Below are 17,503 nucleotides of genomic sequence, written 5' to 3'. Positions count from 1 at the left end.
ACGCAGTGGTCATTCAGGCGGGGGGCCCCCAGAGACAGACCCTGGTGAGGCTGATGTGGAGGGTGTGACCCCCGTGAAGGCTGTGGAGCCCAGCCTAAGGGTAGAAGAGGCAGCACAGAGGCAGGGGCTCTGGGAAGAGCAAGCAGGGCCCAGGTTTGGAGAGGCTTGGTCTAGATGGTTACTGAGAGCAGGAAGCAAGTCAAGGCCACAGTCTACAGAACTGGGCCTGCCCTGTGACTCAGCACAGGGGTTCAGGATGGCTAGTGTCCACGCTGAGCCCAGGTGGTGGCCTGGAGCTCCTGAAAGACTGTCCCCTTGCAACATCCAGTCAAGATTGAACCTAAATGTCTACCACGTGGCTGAGCCAGAGTGAGCAGACTGGGGAGATGGGGTAGGATGAAACCAGATTAGGAAGGGAGTAATTTGAGACTTCCTTGAAGATCCAGTGATTAGGACTCCACAATTTCACTGCTGTGGGCCCAGGTTCAATCCCTGGTCAGGAAACTAAGACCCCATAAGCCATGGGCACCATGGCCAAAAAAAAAAAAAAGGAAGGGAATGATATCAAGAGTCTGGGGGCTGGAAACCTATCCAGGGGAGCAAGAGATTGATTTAGAAGAATAAAAAGAAAGCCAAGACCAAATTAATGCAAGGTAATGATGCTGCAGACAGGGGAGAGGATGAAGGACTAGGTAAATTTTCATTCCATAGTCATCACCTCTCTGAATGCCCTCCCCAGCTCTCCTCCTCTGAGTAGCTACCTATGGACTGGACCCTGCCTACCACCTCCCACCAGGTGTTTGCCTGCCTCAGTCTCCACCAGGTCAAGTTCTCCCCAGCACAGTCTCTGCTAATGCGATGTTCAGGATGGTTTTTCTGGGTCTCAGCTTCTCCCTAATTAGCCAAGAAAGAAGAAATCTCAGGGTTTGGGAGACAGGAGGATTGCCCCTAAATTCTCCTCCCAGATGCCCCTGTCTAGGGTCCCAGCACACTGACCGAGAGCAATATTGATGCTGTCCTTGTCCTGTCTTTTCCCTGGCTGACTCCAGCTCAGCTGTTGAGGAAGCCCTGACTTTGGCTTTATCATCAAAGAGTCCGTTACCCGCCTCCATCCTTCTGTGCAAAATTATATTTAATCCTGCCAAAGAGATTTCTGGATTGCCATAAATTCTCCTTGCTATCAGAGCGAGATAAGGAGTTGAAAAGAGGTCACATAGAGGGCGGACATCAAAGGAGCCGATAAATGGTCTGAAATCACCTCTACCCTCAGAATTCCCCCAAGTCCTGGTTTTCTGACGCTGGCCTCTACCGATACGTAGGATATTTACCAGCATTTCTGAGATGCTAGTGTTTTCTTGCAGAACCCGACTTCCCAGTCATTTAATATGCAGCTTTGTCTACATCAGCTTCTTTTCATATATATACATATATGTGTGTATATATAATTTATTTTTTTTGTGCGGCTGTGCGGGATCTTTGTCACTGTGCATGTGATTTCTCTAGTTGGGGAGAGTGGGGACTACTCTCTCTGGTTGTGATTCTGGCTTCTCATTGCGGTGGCTCCTCTTGTGGTGGAGCTGTAGGCACACAGGCTTCAGTAGCTGCAGCTTGCTGGCCCTAGAACATAGGCTCAGTAGTTGTGGTGCACATGCTTAGCTGCTCCAAGGTATGTGGAATCTTCCCAGACCAGGGATTGAACCCATGTCCCCTGTATTGGCAGGTAAATTCTTATCCACTGGACCACCGAGGAAGTCCTACATGAGCTTCTTAAAAACAGAACTATTTTGAAAATATATTTGAGTGCAGGAGAGATGGAATTACAAACCAAAGATAAACTTATGGTGAAGAGCCTTAAAAATCAAGTCCAGAAAATAGGCTGTGAAGGCATTCCTCCACCTTATGGCTTCTGTAGTTTCATTTCTAAGAAGGTTGTAAAGTTCTTGGCTTTGGGGGAAGAAACCGAATATTTAAGGAATTGAAGCAGAGTCCTGGGGCCTCCCAGGTAGCATTAGTGGTAAAGAATCTGCCTGCAATGCAGGAGACACAGGTTCAAACACTGGGTTGGAAAGATCCCTTGGAGAAAGGAATGGCAACCCTCTCCAGTATTCTTGCCTGGGAAATCCCATGGAGAGAGGAGCCTGGTGGGCTACAGTCCATGGGGTCGCAAGGAGTCAGACATGACTGAGCCACTAACACTTTCACTCTTTCCTGGGGACTAACAGAGAAGTTGAGGGTGAAGGGTGTCCTGAAGACAGTCTCAGCCGGCTTTTCAAGGGGGCCAAGTTTCAGGGGAGGAAGCCTCCAGGAGTTGACGCTCCAGCATCTGACTCAGATACCTCTGTCCCACTGGGAGAAAATTAGGTGACTGAGAAGAAATGAAGATTAAAAATCACAGAATACAAGGGAGTAAAGCTGATGAAATTCAATTTCCAAGAGCATTTTAGTGGCTAGTTCTCATGGGATGGGACTGAGGGGGGCAACTGTGACTAAATTAAATTGTGTCTTAAGGAGAGCTTGTGTCCTGGTGCTCTTTCCCCCTGAGCTGTAGAGCTTAAGAAGCAGCAGGACCTGGTGATGGAAAAGGACAAGATGAGAGTAACATGAGAAGAGGAAATGTGGGACCACAGGGAGCCCCAGAGAGCACTAGGCCAATAACAGCTAATAGGTGGTCTGAGAGCCAATACTCACCCCCAACCCCAGTCATAGCAGAGCAGCTTCAGAATCCTTCTCAGCAGTGCAACAGGAAGCCCCCTACCAATCGAATATTGGTTTAGGTGAACCCAGTGTACAATCTCTCATCTAACTGAGCTCTTCATAAGACAAATGAGAAGATGCAGGCCAGGGAAATTAAATACTGTCCTCCCTGGCCATAATCTAGACCCAGATGTCTGTCTGTCCATCTCTTGGAAGTAGGGAGGGAATAGGAGAGGGAAAAGGCTTCAGGGCTGAATTAGCCATCACCCTCTTCCATCACGCTCCTACTCATGTCCCATCCACCCTCTGTCCTCGATCTGCCCACATGGACTTCATGCCGCTCCTTGCCTCTCGTGGGCTGTAGTACCAGGGGCTTCATCCAAGGGTCGAAGGGGCTGAGTCTGAGAGCTGCTGGTATTGCAGTCTTTTTTGAAGAAAGATCCAATTTTCTACCTGTGTCCCCCTCTCCTTCTCATTATACTGAAGCTCCTCTTCTCTCACCTGTGTTGCCAAGCCCTCGTTGGTTCAGGCCTGTGTCAAGTGAACTGAACGCATCTGTCAAATTCCAGCGGGTTCCACTCTGTTTGGTCCAGCACCAACCACTGCCAGACAGTATGCTCAAAACAAATTAGGAACTTAGGGAGTGGTGTTCATTTTTACCAAAACAGTCACACAGCTTTGAATCATGAACACCGATAGCCCTTTCCAATAAGATTTATTCTGTAAGGTTTCCCTTGGCATGTAATAATTTATAGAATGTGTCCATTGCATGAATCAGTGTGCACCTGTGGCATGAAATTGACTCTGAATGATGCTGATAACATGATGGTAATAGTAATAAGGTGTGTATGGCTACTTTCATTTTTTTATTTATTTTTTTTCCCATTTTACATGTGAAGAAGCTGAGGCTTGGGGCATGTAGGTGGCTGGTCTAAGGGCACTTGGAAAATTAGTTCTAGAAGCAGAATGAGGACTGAAGTCCTCCGATTTCTGGACTCTTCCCCCTAGAGGAAGGGTGGAAGTCCAGGAGGCCTGGTCTTGTCTGTTGAGCCCCCCAGGCTTGGCTCCAGTACCCCTCCCAGTCTATCCTCCCTTGACTTAGCGCCTAGCCTTGCTAATTTACATTCTTGCTTACTGCTATATCCCCAAATGCTTCTTAAAGTGCCCAGGATATCAGGATTAATCAATATTTGTCAAATGAATGAATTGTCTTCAAGGAGTCTCTAGAAATAGAGGTAAGGAGGCAGTTACTGCTGTATTGACAACTTACAGGGTTCCGTGAGAGGTACCTTCTCTTCCAGTGTTGGTAGGCACCCCCTAGAGGGTCTGACACAAGAAGAACCCCAGGGGTGGGGGTGGGGGACTGATGGAGGGAAAATTGGGCAAACAGTGCCGTGGTGGGGTGGACTTGGTAACCTGGTGACAGAGGCTCACAGGGAATCCATGTGAGTCCTAGGAGAAAAGGCAGCCCCCAGTGCGGAAAGAAGCAAAGGCATTTTGATAAAATGGTGATAATCTAATCCAGTGGTTCTCATTCAGAGGTGATTTTGCCACCCTGGCGTCATGTGACTATATCTGGAGACATTCCAGGTTGTCGCACTGGGTGGGAACTTACTGGCATCTAGAGGGTAGACCCCAGGGATGCTGTCCAACATCCTGTAATGCACAAGACAGCCTCCCCTCACCCCCCACTCCCCGCCACGGAGAATTATCTGGCCCCAAGTGTCAACGGGGATGAGGTTGGCAAACCTCCTATCTACCTTATAAACATCACCAAGAACTCAGACAACCAGATAATTTCATCATCAAACGGGGTGTTTTGAGAGCAAAGAGAGTGAAATGTGCATTCTTTGTATATATGCTGGGACAGTATTCATATCTGGGCAGATTGGGATGTCTTTTCACCTGGTCAAGAATCCTTGGGTGAGGGACGATCTTGTGGGCCTTCCAGATAGGGGGCCATGAAAGAAGGGACACGGGTAGGGGGAGGATTGTGGTTGTTGGTACGTGGTGTGGATGGAGAGAAATCAACATGTTAAATGGGGTCTCCAGAATGGGAAGGCTTGACTGAGAGAGGAGAGGCAGAGCCAGAACTTCAGAACCTCACAGAGCAGCCTCCGTGTCACCAAGGCCAGCAGATTTCCCACAAATTATAGATAAACAAAGAGAGGGATACTTGTCTGTTTTGCTGAAAATAGTTCTTTTCAGGAATGGCATGGATAGATGTCAGTGGTTCAGGCTTGTGTAAACACTGCCTGTCAACCCACATGTCCTTTCCAGGTCAGGAATAGGCAACATGTTTCATGTCCCTTGCAGCTCTGATATGTTATATCCACCCGCAAGGCCAGGTTGAGGAGCAGAAACCCCATTCTGGCTCAGAGGCAGAGTGTGGTGATTGATTAACAATGTCTGCCACAGGTTCAGAAAAGGACAGTGATGGGCCAACCAGCCGCCTCTTTGCCATCCCTTCACAGGGCCTTGACCTTGGTTCTCCTGGGAGCTGGGGCTGAAAGGGTGGCCAGTGGCCAGTGGCCTCTAATGTGTTTATTTCGGCCCACTGTGCTGGCTGCTATGCGAATGCCACAGGGGACCACAAAGACCTAGAAGACATAGCCTCCAGCCTCCTTCCAGTACCATGACATCATTATGGATGACTAAGATTCTTGTCAATAAAATAATTGGAGGATAGGGAATAATAGAGGCCTGTAATAGCCAGCCCCCCACCACTACATGGTGGAGCCCGTGGCCTGGTGAAGGCCCACTGAGTAGAGAGGAGCTTGGGCACAGAGAAGGAGAGGGGAGGGAGGAAGTAAGTCCAGAGAATGGCTTGGGAGAGAGTGGGAGTGGCAGAGGGCAGGTTTGCAGAGCCTCCGCGGAGCAAGACAGTAAGTACAGGAGCCCACAGTGGCCTGCCTGATAATGCTTTGCTGTATTTTTTCAGGGCGAGAGATGGTGGGCCCCACACTGCCTGGATACCCACCCCACATCCCCACCAGTGGACAGGGCAGCTATGCCTCTTCTGCCATCGCAGGCATGGTGGCAGGTAAGGGGTGGGGCTGGGCAGGAGGGGAAACATTGTAAAGAGGAAGTGGTGGCCACAGGTGGAGCAAGAGGGTACAAGAGGTAGGATGTGCCCCATGCATAGACTTTCTGAAGGACACTGAAGGATGGACCAAGGGATGCAGCTCCTTGTAAACACCTGGAGAAAAAACTCCAGTGCAGTCCTGGCCCCTTAACTCTCCCTCCAGCTCAGCCCCCTTCTTCCCAAAGGCTCCCTATTTCCCATCATGATGCAAAGGGAGAGGCTGAGACAGACTAACATTCAAATCAGAGCTCTGCTATTTCTTCCAGTGATTCAGTAAGCCTTCATAGGGAGTCATCTGGGAGCCATTAGAACAATGGAGGTAAACCTAAGCCCAGCTCTTAAGCACCCTGTGGTCTCCCATTTACCTCTAATGAATCCTGGTTTACCCTTTCTGAAAAATATGAGTGTGAATGGTGTTGGTGATGATGGCGATGAAGATGGTTGAAATATCCTTCTTCACACCTCACATTTATTCAACCATGCACAGTCAGGACCCATGGCTTGAGTATTCCAAAGGTACTAGAGTGTGAGATGAGCAGGGAGTATGTCTCCATCATCACTTGGACAGTCCTGGAATCCTCCCCAACAGTCCTGGGGGTCTCTTTGTCTGACAGGATGATCATCACCCAGCAGTGACCTGGGGTATCAAGGTCTGGACAAGTGAGAACAATGGGAGTTTCTCTGGGTGCATCTCATTCTTTTAGGAACCCTACAGGGAGAACCTCAGAATGGATAGGATGGAGCCATATGCATAGGGTCCCTGGTGGTTCAGATGGTAAAGAATCTGCCTGCAATGCAGGAGACCTGGGTTCAATCCCTATGTGGAGAAGGGAATGGCTACCCACTCCAGAATTCGATGGACAGAGGAGCCTAGAGGGCTACAGTGCATAGGATTGCAAAGAGTCAGACAGACCTGACTGAGCAGCTGACACTTTCAGAGCCATTTGCACTGCCCAGAGAGGTCTGAGGACCCGGAGCTTCTGAAAGGGGCTCTGAATCAGGGCATCTGTGACCCCGCTTCTCCCCACCAGCCTACCTGCCTCTGACTCCAGAGACTCAAGGCCTTCACCCAGGCCTGCTTCCCCTCCCCCGCCAGCAGGGGTTATTCTTTACCAGCCACCCACTGTGGGCGCCCTGTGCGAGGCAGGTGGGCCGGGCGCTCCTGGGCAGAGGGAGGGGACGGAGGAGGGAGGGAGGGAAGGAGACTCTGGGCTCCCTGGGAACCCGCTGAGCTGGCACTTGTTGCTGCCTGGTTACCGTGGCGATGTGCTTAATGCAGCGTTGAAAATACAGAATACTGACTCCTCTCTCCCTCCTGGCCCCAGACTCCCTCCCTCCCTCCCTTCCTCTTCTGGAGCGTGAAATGAGATTGGTCAAGATAAAAAAGGAAAAGATTCGGTTATTTTTTTAAGAGTGTGGATAATGGGGCCTCTCAATCACAATCCCAGGCTCCAGTCAGTGCCCCCATACCCCTTCCAACCTCTCCACCTTTCCCTGCCGCCTGCTTAGAGGAGGAGGAAGAGACAGAAAGCCCAGGGCTTTTCTCTTAATTATGAATCATTTCCCGGGGGCAGGCCCAGGGCACAGGGTTCCTGGGGCTCAGAGTGTGACCTGTGAGGTAGCTGGGAGGCTCGGGCCTCTCATCAAAGTCTCCCAGGTGGTTTCTCTAAAGACCTCATCCTGAGTGGGTGTTGCAGAAAAAAGAAATAATAATAACACAAGTACACCGTGGACCACAAGTGAATTCCAAGAGGGGGTTTGCCTGGCAAGGTGGATGGGCACCCAGTAAGTTTCATGCAAATTAGTTTTTATAAAATGCAATGTTATTTAAACGCATCCCTTAGTTCCTAGTAACTCGGTGGTGCAAATGAATTCTTAAGGAATTTTTTTGGTAGAAAAGTATTTGTCCATTTCTTACCAGTGGTTACAATCTCCTGATTGATTGAAGGGGGTTTCTTCCATTAAAATCAAACTTTCATTGAGCACCTAACTGCGTTCGAGATAGATACAAAATGCTCTCAGCAAGGCATGCTAGTGGGGTCTTCAGTCAGAGAAGGACAGAAGAGATCATTTGTTTGCATTTTCTGGGTGCCTGGCCATTCGTAGGTATAAGTTTATTTCTCATTGAATCCTCACCATAAGACTGGAGCATTGATATAATCTTAGGTTTATGTAGATAAGGAACCAAGCTTAGAAAAGCAAAGTGGTGTGCTTGGGGATCATAATCATAATCATACTAAGTGGCTGGGTTGTTCACACACTATTGTTTTGATTTTCAAATCTTGCATTCTTTCTGCTACACCACGCTGCCTCCCATCATATCAGAAGTAACCACATGAGCTATAAGAGAGCGACACAGGAATAAGACCAGGGCACAGATTTCTCTTGTCTATTCATCTTCTGTTTTCCCTTCTAATTGTTGCTGTTGCTGTTCCTGCCCTGTTAATACTGTTAATGGCCCTCTTAGCAGTTTTGGAGCTGAACAACAACTCCAATAGAATGATACACCCATCTATCTCTCCATCTTTCCATACATTCATCTTTCACACATTTTCCCCGTATATCCATGCATATTCTTATCCATCCTTCCATCAGTCTGTCATTCAGTCTTCTATTCATCTTTCCATTATCCATCCTTTCTTCCATCCATCTACCCATTTTTCTATTCATGCATCCATCCATTCATCTATTCACCCATCTTTCCATTCATCCATCCATAATTCAATTCATTCATCCATTCTTCTGTCAATTCAACCTTCTATTCATCTTTTCTTCACCCATCCTTTCTCCCATCCATTCATCTGTCTTTCATCATCCATCCATCCTTTAGTTCATCTATTCAACCTTTTATCCCTCTATTCATCCTTCCATGCACCTTTTCATACATCTGTCCTTTCTTTTATCCATTATCCATACTTCTGTCACCCACCCTTTCAACCATCCTTGCGTCCTTGCATCCATTTACCACTTTTCACTTAACAAATAGGAGTTGAGATTCTCTGGTATGGGATGCAGTGACCAAGCCAGGTCCATCTGTTTATGGAGCTTACAGTCTAACAGTGGAGAAAAAAGTATAGTAAACAAGTCAACGAATGAATCAACAAGATAATTTCAGATAGCGATAAACTCTGGTTCAGACAATAAAATGGGATGATGTAATGGAGAGCCGCAGGGAGAGAAGATAACTACTTTAGATTGGGTGATCAGGAGAGGCCTCTCTGAGAAGGTGTTCAGAGTGGTCAGCCAAGTGATAAACTGGGGCAGGCCATCCCCAGCCCAAAAGAACAGCAAGTGCAAAGGCCCCAAGGTAGGAACTAGTAGTGTAGCATGATCACACATGGGAAGAGTGTGAGTATAACTGAGAACAGCGAGTGAGTGTGAAAAGCACTACACAATGAAGAGATATTGGTAGTGGTGGTGGGGGGGGGGGGGTCAAATTTTAAGACTACCTGGGTCACTGGGAAATCAGATGGTAGATGGCCAGAAGAGGATACCTAGAGACCACTTAGGGGAGGGACAGTTGCAGTGGTTGATACAGGACATGACAATGGCGTGCGCCAGGTAAGTAGCAGGGAAGGAGGAGAAGAGAGACATTGAGGGTGTAATGTATTTTGGTGGTGGAGCCAATAGCACTTACTAGTGAATTGGCCATAGGGGTTTAATGACAGAGGAAACAAGGATAAGTTTGAAGTTTGGGAAAAGGCATGGGTGGTGGTGGCAAGTATGTATGTGAGAGCAGAAGAGGAAATGGTAGAGTATTTGGCATATGGAAGTCAAGGATTCTACTGGGCCATATTAGGATTGAGACACCTCCTAGATAACCAGTTTAATACATCAGTAGGCACATGATGTATATCTATAGTTGGGAAAGACTAGGACATACATTTCAGCCATTCTGCAGAACTGTTATTTAATGCTTAAGGGATTATGCAAGGTCACCAGAAAGAGGATGTGGATGGAAAATCACAGAAGGCTCACAAACCAAGCTCTGGGGTCCTTCAACATTTAGAGATATAGCAGAGAAGGAACCAACAAGGTAAGAGAGCAGGAAAGGCCAGTGGGTTAGGTGGCAAACCAGGGGACTTGGCACCATGAAACCCAAAGGCAGGGAGGGAGTGATGAACTGAATCAGAGTCAGCCAAGTGACCTTTGGAGTGATCAGGGTAGAGGTGGTAGGGATTTGAAGGGATCAGCGTTGGCCTGACTGGAGGGGGGATGAGGAGGTGAGGGCAGAGACCATGGAGCAGAGAAGGGCTGTGAGCTGCAGAGAAATGTGGGCTAAGAAGAGGATTTTTAAAAGAGAAAATAGCAGAGCCTGTTGGCTGACTAGGGGAATGATGAATTGGAAAGGGAGATGTTGACAAAGAGTGAAGAGAAGGGGTAAATTATGAGGGCCCAATCCATGGAAAGATGAGTGGGGTAGGATGCAGAGCAAAGAGGACAGGTTGGCCTCTCGTGAGAGCAAGGACATTTCATCTGCCGTGGATGAAGGTGGGATGACGGACCTGATGGTGAAAGGATGCTGCACCTAGGGGTGTACCACCTCCTCAGCCCCATCCTCTCCTCCACTACTGTGTGACAAGAGCACATAGGTACCCTGCAAGTGTGTGCTGGATTAATGAACAAGCAAGCGAGTGAGTGAATGCATGAATAAGCGACACAGTGAGGGGCAAATACGGTGGATTTTCCACATTTCTTCCTGTCCTTTGGAGCTGGCTGAGGTTGGCATTGGCTGGGGTAGGGTCAAGGCCTGAGAGCATTGCTAAGGTATAATTGGCTTTCTTCAAGGATGCACTGAAACCGAGGAGTGGGGTACACCAGCAGTACACAAAGCAGATCACATTGTGAATACAAGAAAGAGCACTGGAGTAGGTACCAGAGGCCGGGGTCCTAGAAGGTTCTAAGGGAGCATGTGGCCTGGGGCAATGTCTTTCCCTCTCTGGGCAGCAGTTTCTTCATTTCTGAAACGAATGGTTGGATGAGGTCATTTCTTAGTTTCTTTCTTTCTCTTTTTAATCCCTTTGCTTTTTTTCCTCCCTCCTTTCTCTTCTTCCATGTATTTGTTGTTCATCTGACCTGTGTTAGATTAATCCCTGCCCCTAATGAACTTCCTGTGTTACTGCCTGTCACTAATGCCCTGGACAAGGACCCAGAAGCCTTCCTCTCCTTCAGGCTCTTCCTCCTCGCTTCCATTCCTCCTGTGTAATTGCCTACCTCTCTGGCAGGAAATCAGCACCCACTGACCCCAACTCAGGCTTTAACACTGGTTGGATGATGGATGCGGGGCTCTGGTGAGCTTTATTTTTGTGCCTGCCTAATGGGGAAATCATAAACGCTGGCATTCCTTGCCTGCTTCTTCTGTTCCAAGAGTGGTGCCATAAACATTTGATGTATGTTATCAAATTGAATCCTCCCCACAACCCCATGAGATAGGGGCAATAATCTGCCCCATTTGACAGATGAGGAAACTAAGGCTCAGAGCAGCTCAGTGACTTGTCCAAGGTTGCACAACTCGGAAGTGGGGCACAGAGATTTGGCTCCAGGCAGGCCAGCTCCAGAGCCAGGCAGCTTCGAGCCCCACTCCCAGAGTCTGGGAATGAGTTCAGGAGCCAAAGAAGGCACTTGACTTGTAACAGCAGATGAGATTCTGGAAGGCGGTGTGGACATTCATTGGAGTTCAGGATTGGTGGAAACCTGGCTTTGTGGATGGAACTGTCTCCCAAGTGCATAAATGGATGATCTGGAATTTCGAGTGAAGACCTCTCAGGTCAACTTCTCCTTTGCCATTTCCCATCTGTGGGATTGAGGCTAACTCCTTACTCACGCTGCACTCCAGTTTCCTCTTCTATAAATTGGCGTTATTGATGGGCGCCTCCCAGTTGTGAGAGTAAAGGAACATCGAGTGTGGGAAAGTGCTTTGCCAACCGTAAGCTCCGTCTGAGTTCCAGCAGTAATTGCGGTGGTCTGCTTTGTTATTTAAGGGAATTCTTAAGTCATTTCTTTGGTAAGTAATTCTAGTGAGGCCAAGAATCCACTCACAGAAACAGGTGATCTGATTTGCTTTGTGTAAGTCGTGTGCTGAGTTTTCTTCAAGTGGCAGGTTTGAGATGGGACAAGAGTCTCTTCAGAGGAAGTCTCAGGCCCCACATGCTCTCCAGGCCCCTCCCCTTTTCTGCCTTTCATCCTCTGCACCCATCCCCAACCACACACACACACACACACACACACACTCTCTCTCTCTCTCTCTCTCTCTCCCCTCTGTAACAAAGCATATTGAAGGAGGCTACAAAGAACCCGCCTGCCAATACAGGAGACGTGGGTTGGGAAGATCCCCTGGGGAAAGAAACAGCAACCCACTCCAGTATTCTTGCCTGGAAAATCCTATGGGCTGAGAAGCCTGGCAGACTGCAGTCCATGGGGTCGCAAGAGTCAGACACGATTTAGTGATTAAACAACAACAGCACAGTTTATACTCCCTTGAGTTCTTCCTTGACCTCTAACCTCTGTCACTCACATTGACCCCTCCTGGAAAGACCTTTCTACAGAAGGTCCAGGCAGCAGCAGAAATGGTTAGAACCTGGAACCTGGAGTCACAGCACAGCTTTCAAATTCCACCAAACCCTGCAGCTGTGTGAGCTACAGATCCCCAAGTCTCTGTTTCCTCATCTGGAAAACAGGCATCATAATAACATCTACCTCCTGGGGTTCCTGTGAGAGCTGTCGTGTCAGGGCGGTACCCCCAGTCCCTGACGGAAAAGGCACTGCCCCCCAAAGGAATGCAGACGGAGGGGCCTCCAAAGGGCTCTTGGAGGGGTCTCCTGAGCTCCCACTGTCCCTGCCCTGGCCCCGTCTGTCCCCCAGGGCTTGCTGTGTCCACCCTGCAGACCCTCATCCCCCAGACCCAGCCCTCAGGCTGTGAATCCACCTCATGGGTCTCTCACTGTGTGCCTCCCACAGGAAGCGAATACTCTGGCAACGCCTACGGCCACACCCCCTACTCCTCCTACAGCGAGGCCTGGCGCTTCCCCAACTCCAGCTTACTGAGTAAGTTTGCCTTTGGGACTGTCACAGGCCCTCCACTGTTCGGGGTGGGTGGAGGTGCTAGGTTGGACCAAAGTGGTCTGAGAGCTGGGAATCCCCAGTTCGATGGAGGGCCTGGAGAGACAGGTGTTATTCATAATCCGAGCAGGTCAGGGAAAGGCAGGGTACCAAGTTGTCTGGGGGGAGAGGCGGAGGGGAGACTTCTGGGCATCACTCACTTCTCTGTCCTGAGGCCATGTCTGTTAAATCTTTGTTTTGTGTAAGATTCAGGGCTCAGGCTTTGGGAGGGCGGGGGTGGAGGGGACATCTCTGCAGGATGGACAGGCTAAGAAAGTTCCACGGGGAGGGCACGTGTCTGTGCCCCTCCACATCTTGGAGGGTGCCTAGGGGAGTGCCAGCAACCCTCCTGCTGGGGAGCGTGCTGATTGCAAACAGTGCCATCCTGTCGCTCTCATTAACCATCTAAGTGGCTCGAAAATACTCTTGATTCAGCCCCAAAGCCCTTACACAGAGACCCTCTGTTCCACCATATTCCTGATATTTGGCTTGAGATGTGGGCAGCAGCCTTCAGTATGGAGGTCTAGATAGTGAACTGGACTGCAGGGCTTCTCATCGGCCCCTCTTCCCCTGGGCCGGGGTTGGGTTGAGAAACCAAGGAAATCAGGAAACCAAGCCCCATAAATGAATGTGAGGGATCCCACTGGAGTCTCCATGAAGGGGTGACCTGGAGGGTTTGGGAGCAAACCTGAGCCTGTAGAAGCCGTAGCACAGTGCAGCTGACCCCAAGGGTCTCCATTCCCAAGATCCCCCCTCTCTCCTCCTGTTACCTCCTCATGTTCCAGGAATGACTAGGAAGCTGACTGACTTGAGCTCTGTTTGCCATGTGAGTTCAAGCCACCCTTTTGTCCAGTTCAGCTCAGAAAGATGAGAGCATAGAGCTGTGCCCTCCCCATGGAACTTCCCCTGGCTGTCCATCCTGTGGGTGTGCAGAGCAGCCTGGAGGAGGCTCTCAAATCCACATATCCCTTGAGCAGTCAGCTTTCCATCCCCGCTGGTTCCTAAGATCCTCTGATCTTGTGCCTTTTGGGCAAGGCCGGGGAACACCCAGCGATCCCCCAGTCAGTACTTGATTCTTCAGGGCTCCAGGCGTAACTTCTCTTTCTTGCCCTCTCTCAATGCAAGGGTGCTGAAGGTCAAAGGAATCGTGGGGAGGGGAGGGGCAAGAAGCCACTGTTCTCCTTCTGGCCAGAAACTCAAAGGTGAGCCTAGAGAAGGAGGAAATAAGGGCCAGAGAGGAGTTAATCTTTGATGATCAGATAGGCCAGAGGGATCAATGATTAACTCACGCTGTCTTAAAGGTTAGCAGAGGCAGGGGGAGGCTATGGTGCAATTTTTTTCTTCTGACCGGCAGTGTTGTTGTTCTTTTTTTTTTTTTTTTTGAACTTATCCAGGTTCCCCATATTATTACAGTTCCACATCAAGGCCGAGTGCACCGCCCACCACCGCCACGGCCTTTGACCATCTGTAGTTGCCATGGGGACAGTGGGAGCGACCGAGCCACGGGAGGACTCAGCCTGGGACAGGCCCCCGAGAGTCACACAAAGGAATCTTTATTTATTACATGAAAAATAACCACAAATCCAGCACTGCGGCTCCCTCCCTGTGTGGGTGATTCAGTGAACCATGAGAGACAGGACGATGGTGGAGGAGACGCCTCTGGTCCTCCGGGACTCCTTAATGAGGGACAAGAGTCCCAGGGGGACAGACTGTCCCATTCCAAAGAGACAGAATCGGAGGAGAAATGTGGACAAGAGAGCTGGAGAGAGATGGCCCTTGGGGCCCACAGCGGGCTCTGGGGCGCACAGAGGCGCCTCTGTGGCTCCACTGTCGACACGCTCTAATGGCCATGGGCTGTGAGCACTTCTGCCCAGCCTGCAGCCACAGTGGGTGCGCAGGCTTACCCCCACTGCCACCCTGAGAGGCACCACCTTCTCTATGCAGCTTGCTTGGCTCTTCCTGCTCGTCCCTCCTGGTCACGGGCTCAACCCTGGGTCCAGCCAACCAGGAGCTCCACCCGGTGGTCAAGGTGGTCAGCCGCCTGCCTTCCCCTTACCTGCTGCTGTGAATGTACCAATTCCATCCCAGGAGCTCCCCCGCAGTGGAGAATCCACCCCTCTCCTTGGCAGCCAGACCAGCCCATTACAGCTGGAGACAGACATTCCAAAGCACCCCTCCCACCCCGCCCTAGGCTCTGGGGGGTGGGGTGCAGCCCTGCCCAGAGTAGAACCAGGCATGTAACTGGGGACCCTGCCTTCTGCTCCCAACAGCCCTGCCAAACCCACAGCTACTGAGAGACCCTGACACAAACCCGCCTACAGTTCCCTCTCTGGGCCCCACAGCTCCCACCCCCGCCCCCACCAGGCCTGACTGTAAATACTGTAAATGAGCCTCAGCTTAAGTCAAACTACCCCTTTCCTCTCAGTGTCGTTTCCCTGCCATGTCCGGCTTCTCTCCTTGAAGCTTCTTTCTTTTTTAAAAGACAACCCACCATTGCCATATGACTCAATAAACCATTGCTCTTGGTCTCTGGCTTTGGGTTGACTGGGTAGGAGGAACCCTGTGACAGGGTTTTCTCAGAAAACCTCAGAGCCTAGCAGCCAATGAACTCATATTGGGGCTGCGTGTTGAAAGGACTACTATTGTTCGGGAGAACTCTGACTTAGCATTCTGCCCCAGGGAGATGTTCGGCGCCAGGCACACCACTACCCCAAGCTTTGATTGTTCCATCTCTGAGTCAATGAGAGCAGAAAATAAGCAAGTGGCCTGGTGTCTGACCAATCACAGACTCCCCACAGGTGGTGGCTGCTGTTACTTACAGGAAGCCAAAGAATCAGCCAGGAAGGCTGGTGACAGATCCAGGAACAGCGCCACAGGGGAGCCTGCATAAACAGCTCTTAGGATCCCTGAGGTGTGAGAGGAGGGAAGGGAGAAGACAATTATTGGGCTCAGCTGCCTGGGAAAGTGTTGAGAGTGTCAGTCACTCAGTCATGTCCAACTCTTTGTGACCCCACGGACTGTAGCCTGCCAGGCTCCCCTGTCTGTGGTACTGTCCAGGCAAGCATACTGGAGTGGATTGCCATTCCCTTCTCCAGGAGATCTTCCCAACCCAGGGATCGAACCAGGGTCTCCTGCATTGCAGGGACATTCTTTACCGTCTGAGCCACCAGGAGCTGCATGGGATCCTCACATAAATGAACCTGGGATTTGCCCTATTTTACATATGGAGAAACTGAGGCTCAGAAAATAAATAACTTGGCTGAGGCAGGAAGTGGTAGATCAAAACCTCTTACCTTAAGTCTAACACTTCGGCTTAGCACCACGGGCGCTCATCAGGGATACCAGGGACCCAAGGGAGATCCAGGGACTACCCCTGAGAGTCTAATATCTTTTGGCTTGGTTCCTAAGTATTGGGTTGGCCAAACCGAATGAACTTTTGGGCCAACCCAATATTTGGCAATATTGGACATCCCAGGTGGGGCTAGTGGTAAAGCACTTGCCTGCCAATTCAGGAGACGTAAGAGACTTGAGTTGGATCCCAGGGAAGATCTGCTGGAGGAATTAATGGCAGTTCTCTCCAGTATTCTTGCCTGGAGAACCCCATGGAGGACAGAGGAGCCTTGCAGGCTACAATCCATAGGGTTGCAAAGAGTTGGACATTACTCAAGCGACCACACGCGAAATATTTGGCAAGACTGGGTAGTCAAGAAGCCGGGGCAAGGAAGGGGTGAGGGAGTTACTGTGGGGACTTAGAACAACCCTCTTCTGTGAAATTCCATAGAACAAGGTGGGAAATACCGTGGTGACTGCAAGGGCTGGCTCTGTCCACAAGAGGATGCTCGTCCCACCAGCAGCTGCCTGGTGTCTGTGTGGACCCTCTTCATTAAGGACCCAGCTGGAGTGGGGCCAGGGAGTGGTGGGGGGAGGATGCCCAGGACAAGGCTGACAGTTGGGCAAACAGCAGCTGGGGCTGAGTCTGATGGAGGAAGGGATTCCTCAACAACCCCTCATCCCCAGGGACTCTCAGGCTGAGAGGGCAGAGACTCTGACCCCCCTGGTTCTCCCAACAAAGAGGCCAGGAGTGCTCACTGAGGGTAGCATGGACAAGGCGGACCCTCCCACGAAGAAAGCTGGTCCCCGTGTCTTCCTTGTGGATCTGAGAAGAGTCTCATTCTTCAATAACAGGACTTCCCTCTAACCTCGAGCATGGCAGCAGGACTGAATCCCATTATATCTGAGGCTCTTCATGATCCTAAACTTCTGCGTTCCTGAGCTCCCCAAGACAGTCCCCACCCAGGAACCACCTTGAGTTGCTTGGTGCCCCAAGGAGTCTGCAGAGCAACCCTTTCTATTCACACCCAAACCCTTTCTGGGAACACTGGTGCCCTGGTAGCCTCTCTAAGCCCTGAATGACAGAAGAACTTGGCAGTGCTTTTGCTGGGTGACAATGGCTCAGCTCTCTCCTTTTTTCTCGGAGGTGAGCTGAGCCTCCCAGGATGCTGCTCAGAGCAGGTGTCTGTGGGTGTGTGACATGGCTCAAATGCAGCGGGTCCCAGCCAGTACCTCTCCAGACATTGTGTCCATGGTCAAACCCCAGGGGCTTAGAAAATATAGCTATCTACATGT

The 17,503-nt window shown here is 50.2% G+C and overlaps 1 protein-coding gene across 5 annotated transcripts in view; it reads left to right on the top strand.

Annotated features, from left to right (window-relative positions):
* Positions 1–15,407, top strand: part of PAX8 (paired box 8) — a 65,268-nt gene extending 49,861 nt beyond the window's left edge. For 4 of the 5 annotated variants that reach the window (XM_027555475.1, XM_027555472.1, XM_027555474.1 and 1 more), the window contains 3 exons: positions 5,636–5,737; positions 12,737–12,823; positions 14,272–15,407. In XM_027555475.1, the coding sequence (XP_027411276.1) occupies positions 5,636–5,737; positions 12,737–12,823; positions 14,272–14,348 (266 nt within the window). In that variant the 3' untranslated portion in view covers positions 14,349–15,407. The remainder of the gene's footprint in view (positions 1–5,635; positions 5,738–12,736; positions 12,824–14,271) is intronic. The other variant, XM_027555473.1, reaches the window with a different exon arrangement.
* The last annotated feature ends 2,096 nt before the right edge of the window (positions 15,408–17,503 follow it).

This window comes from Bos indicus x Bos taurus, chromosome 11 (genome assembly GCF_003369695.1).
Source record: "Bos indicus x Bos taurus breed Angus x Brahman F1 hybrid chromosome 11, Bos_hybrid_MaternalHap_v2.0, whole genome shotgun sequence".
Taxonomy (NCBI): Eukaryota; Metazoa; Chordata; class Mammalia; order Artiodactyla; family Bovidae; genus Bos; species Bos indicus x Bos taurus.
Note: the sequence above shows the minus strand (reverse complement) of the source record. Positions and strands in the feature narration are given on the sequence as shown.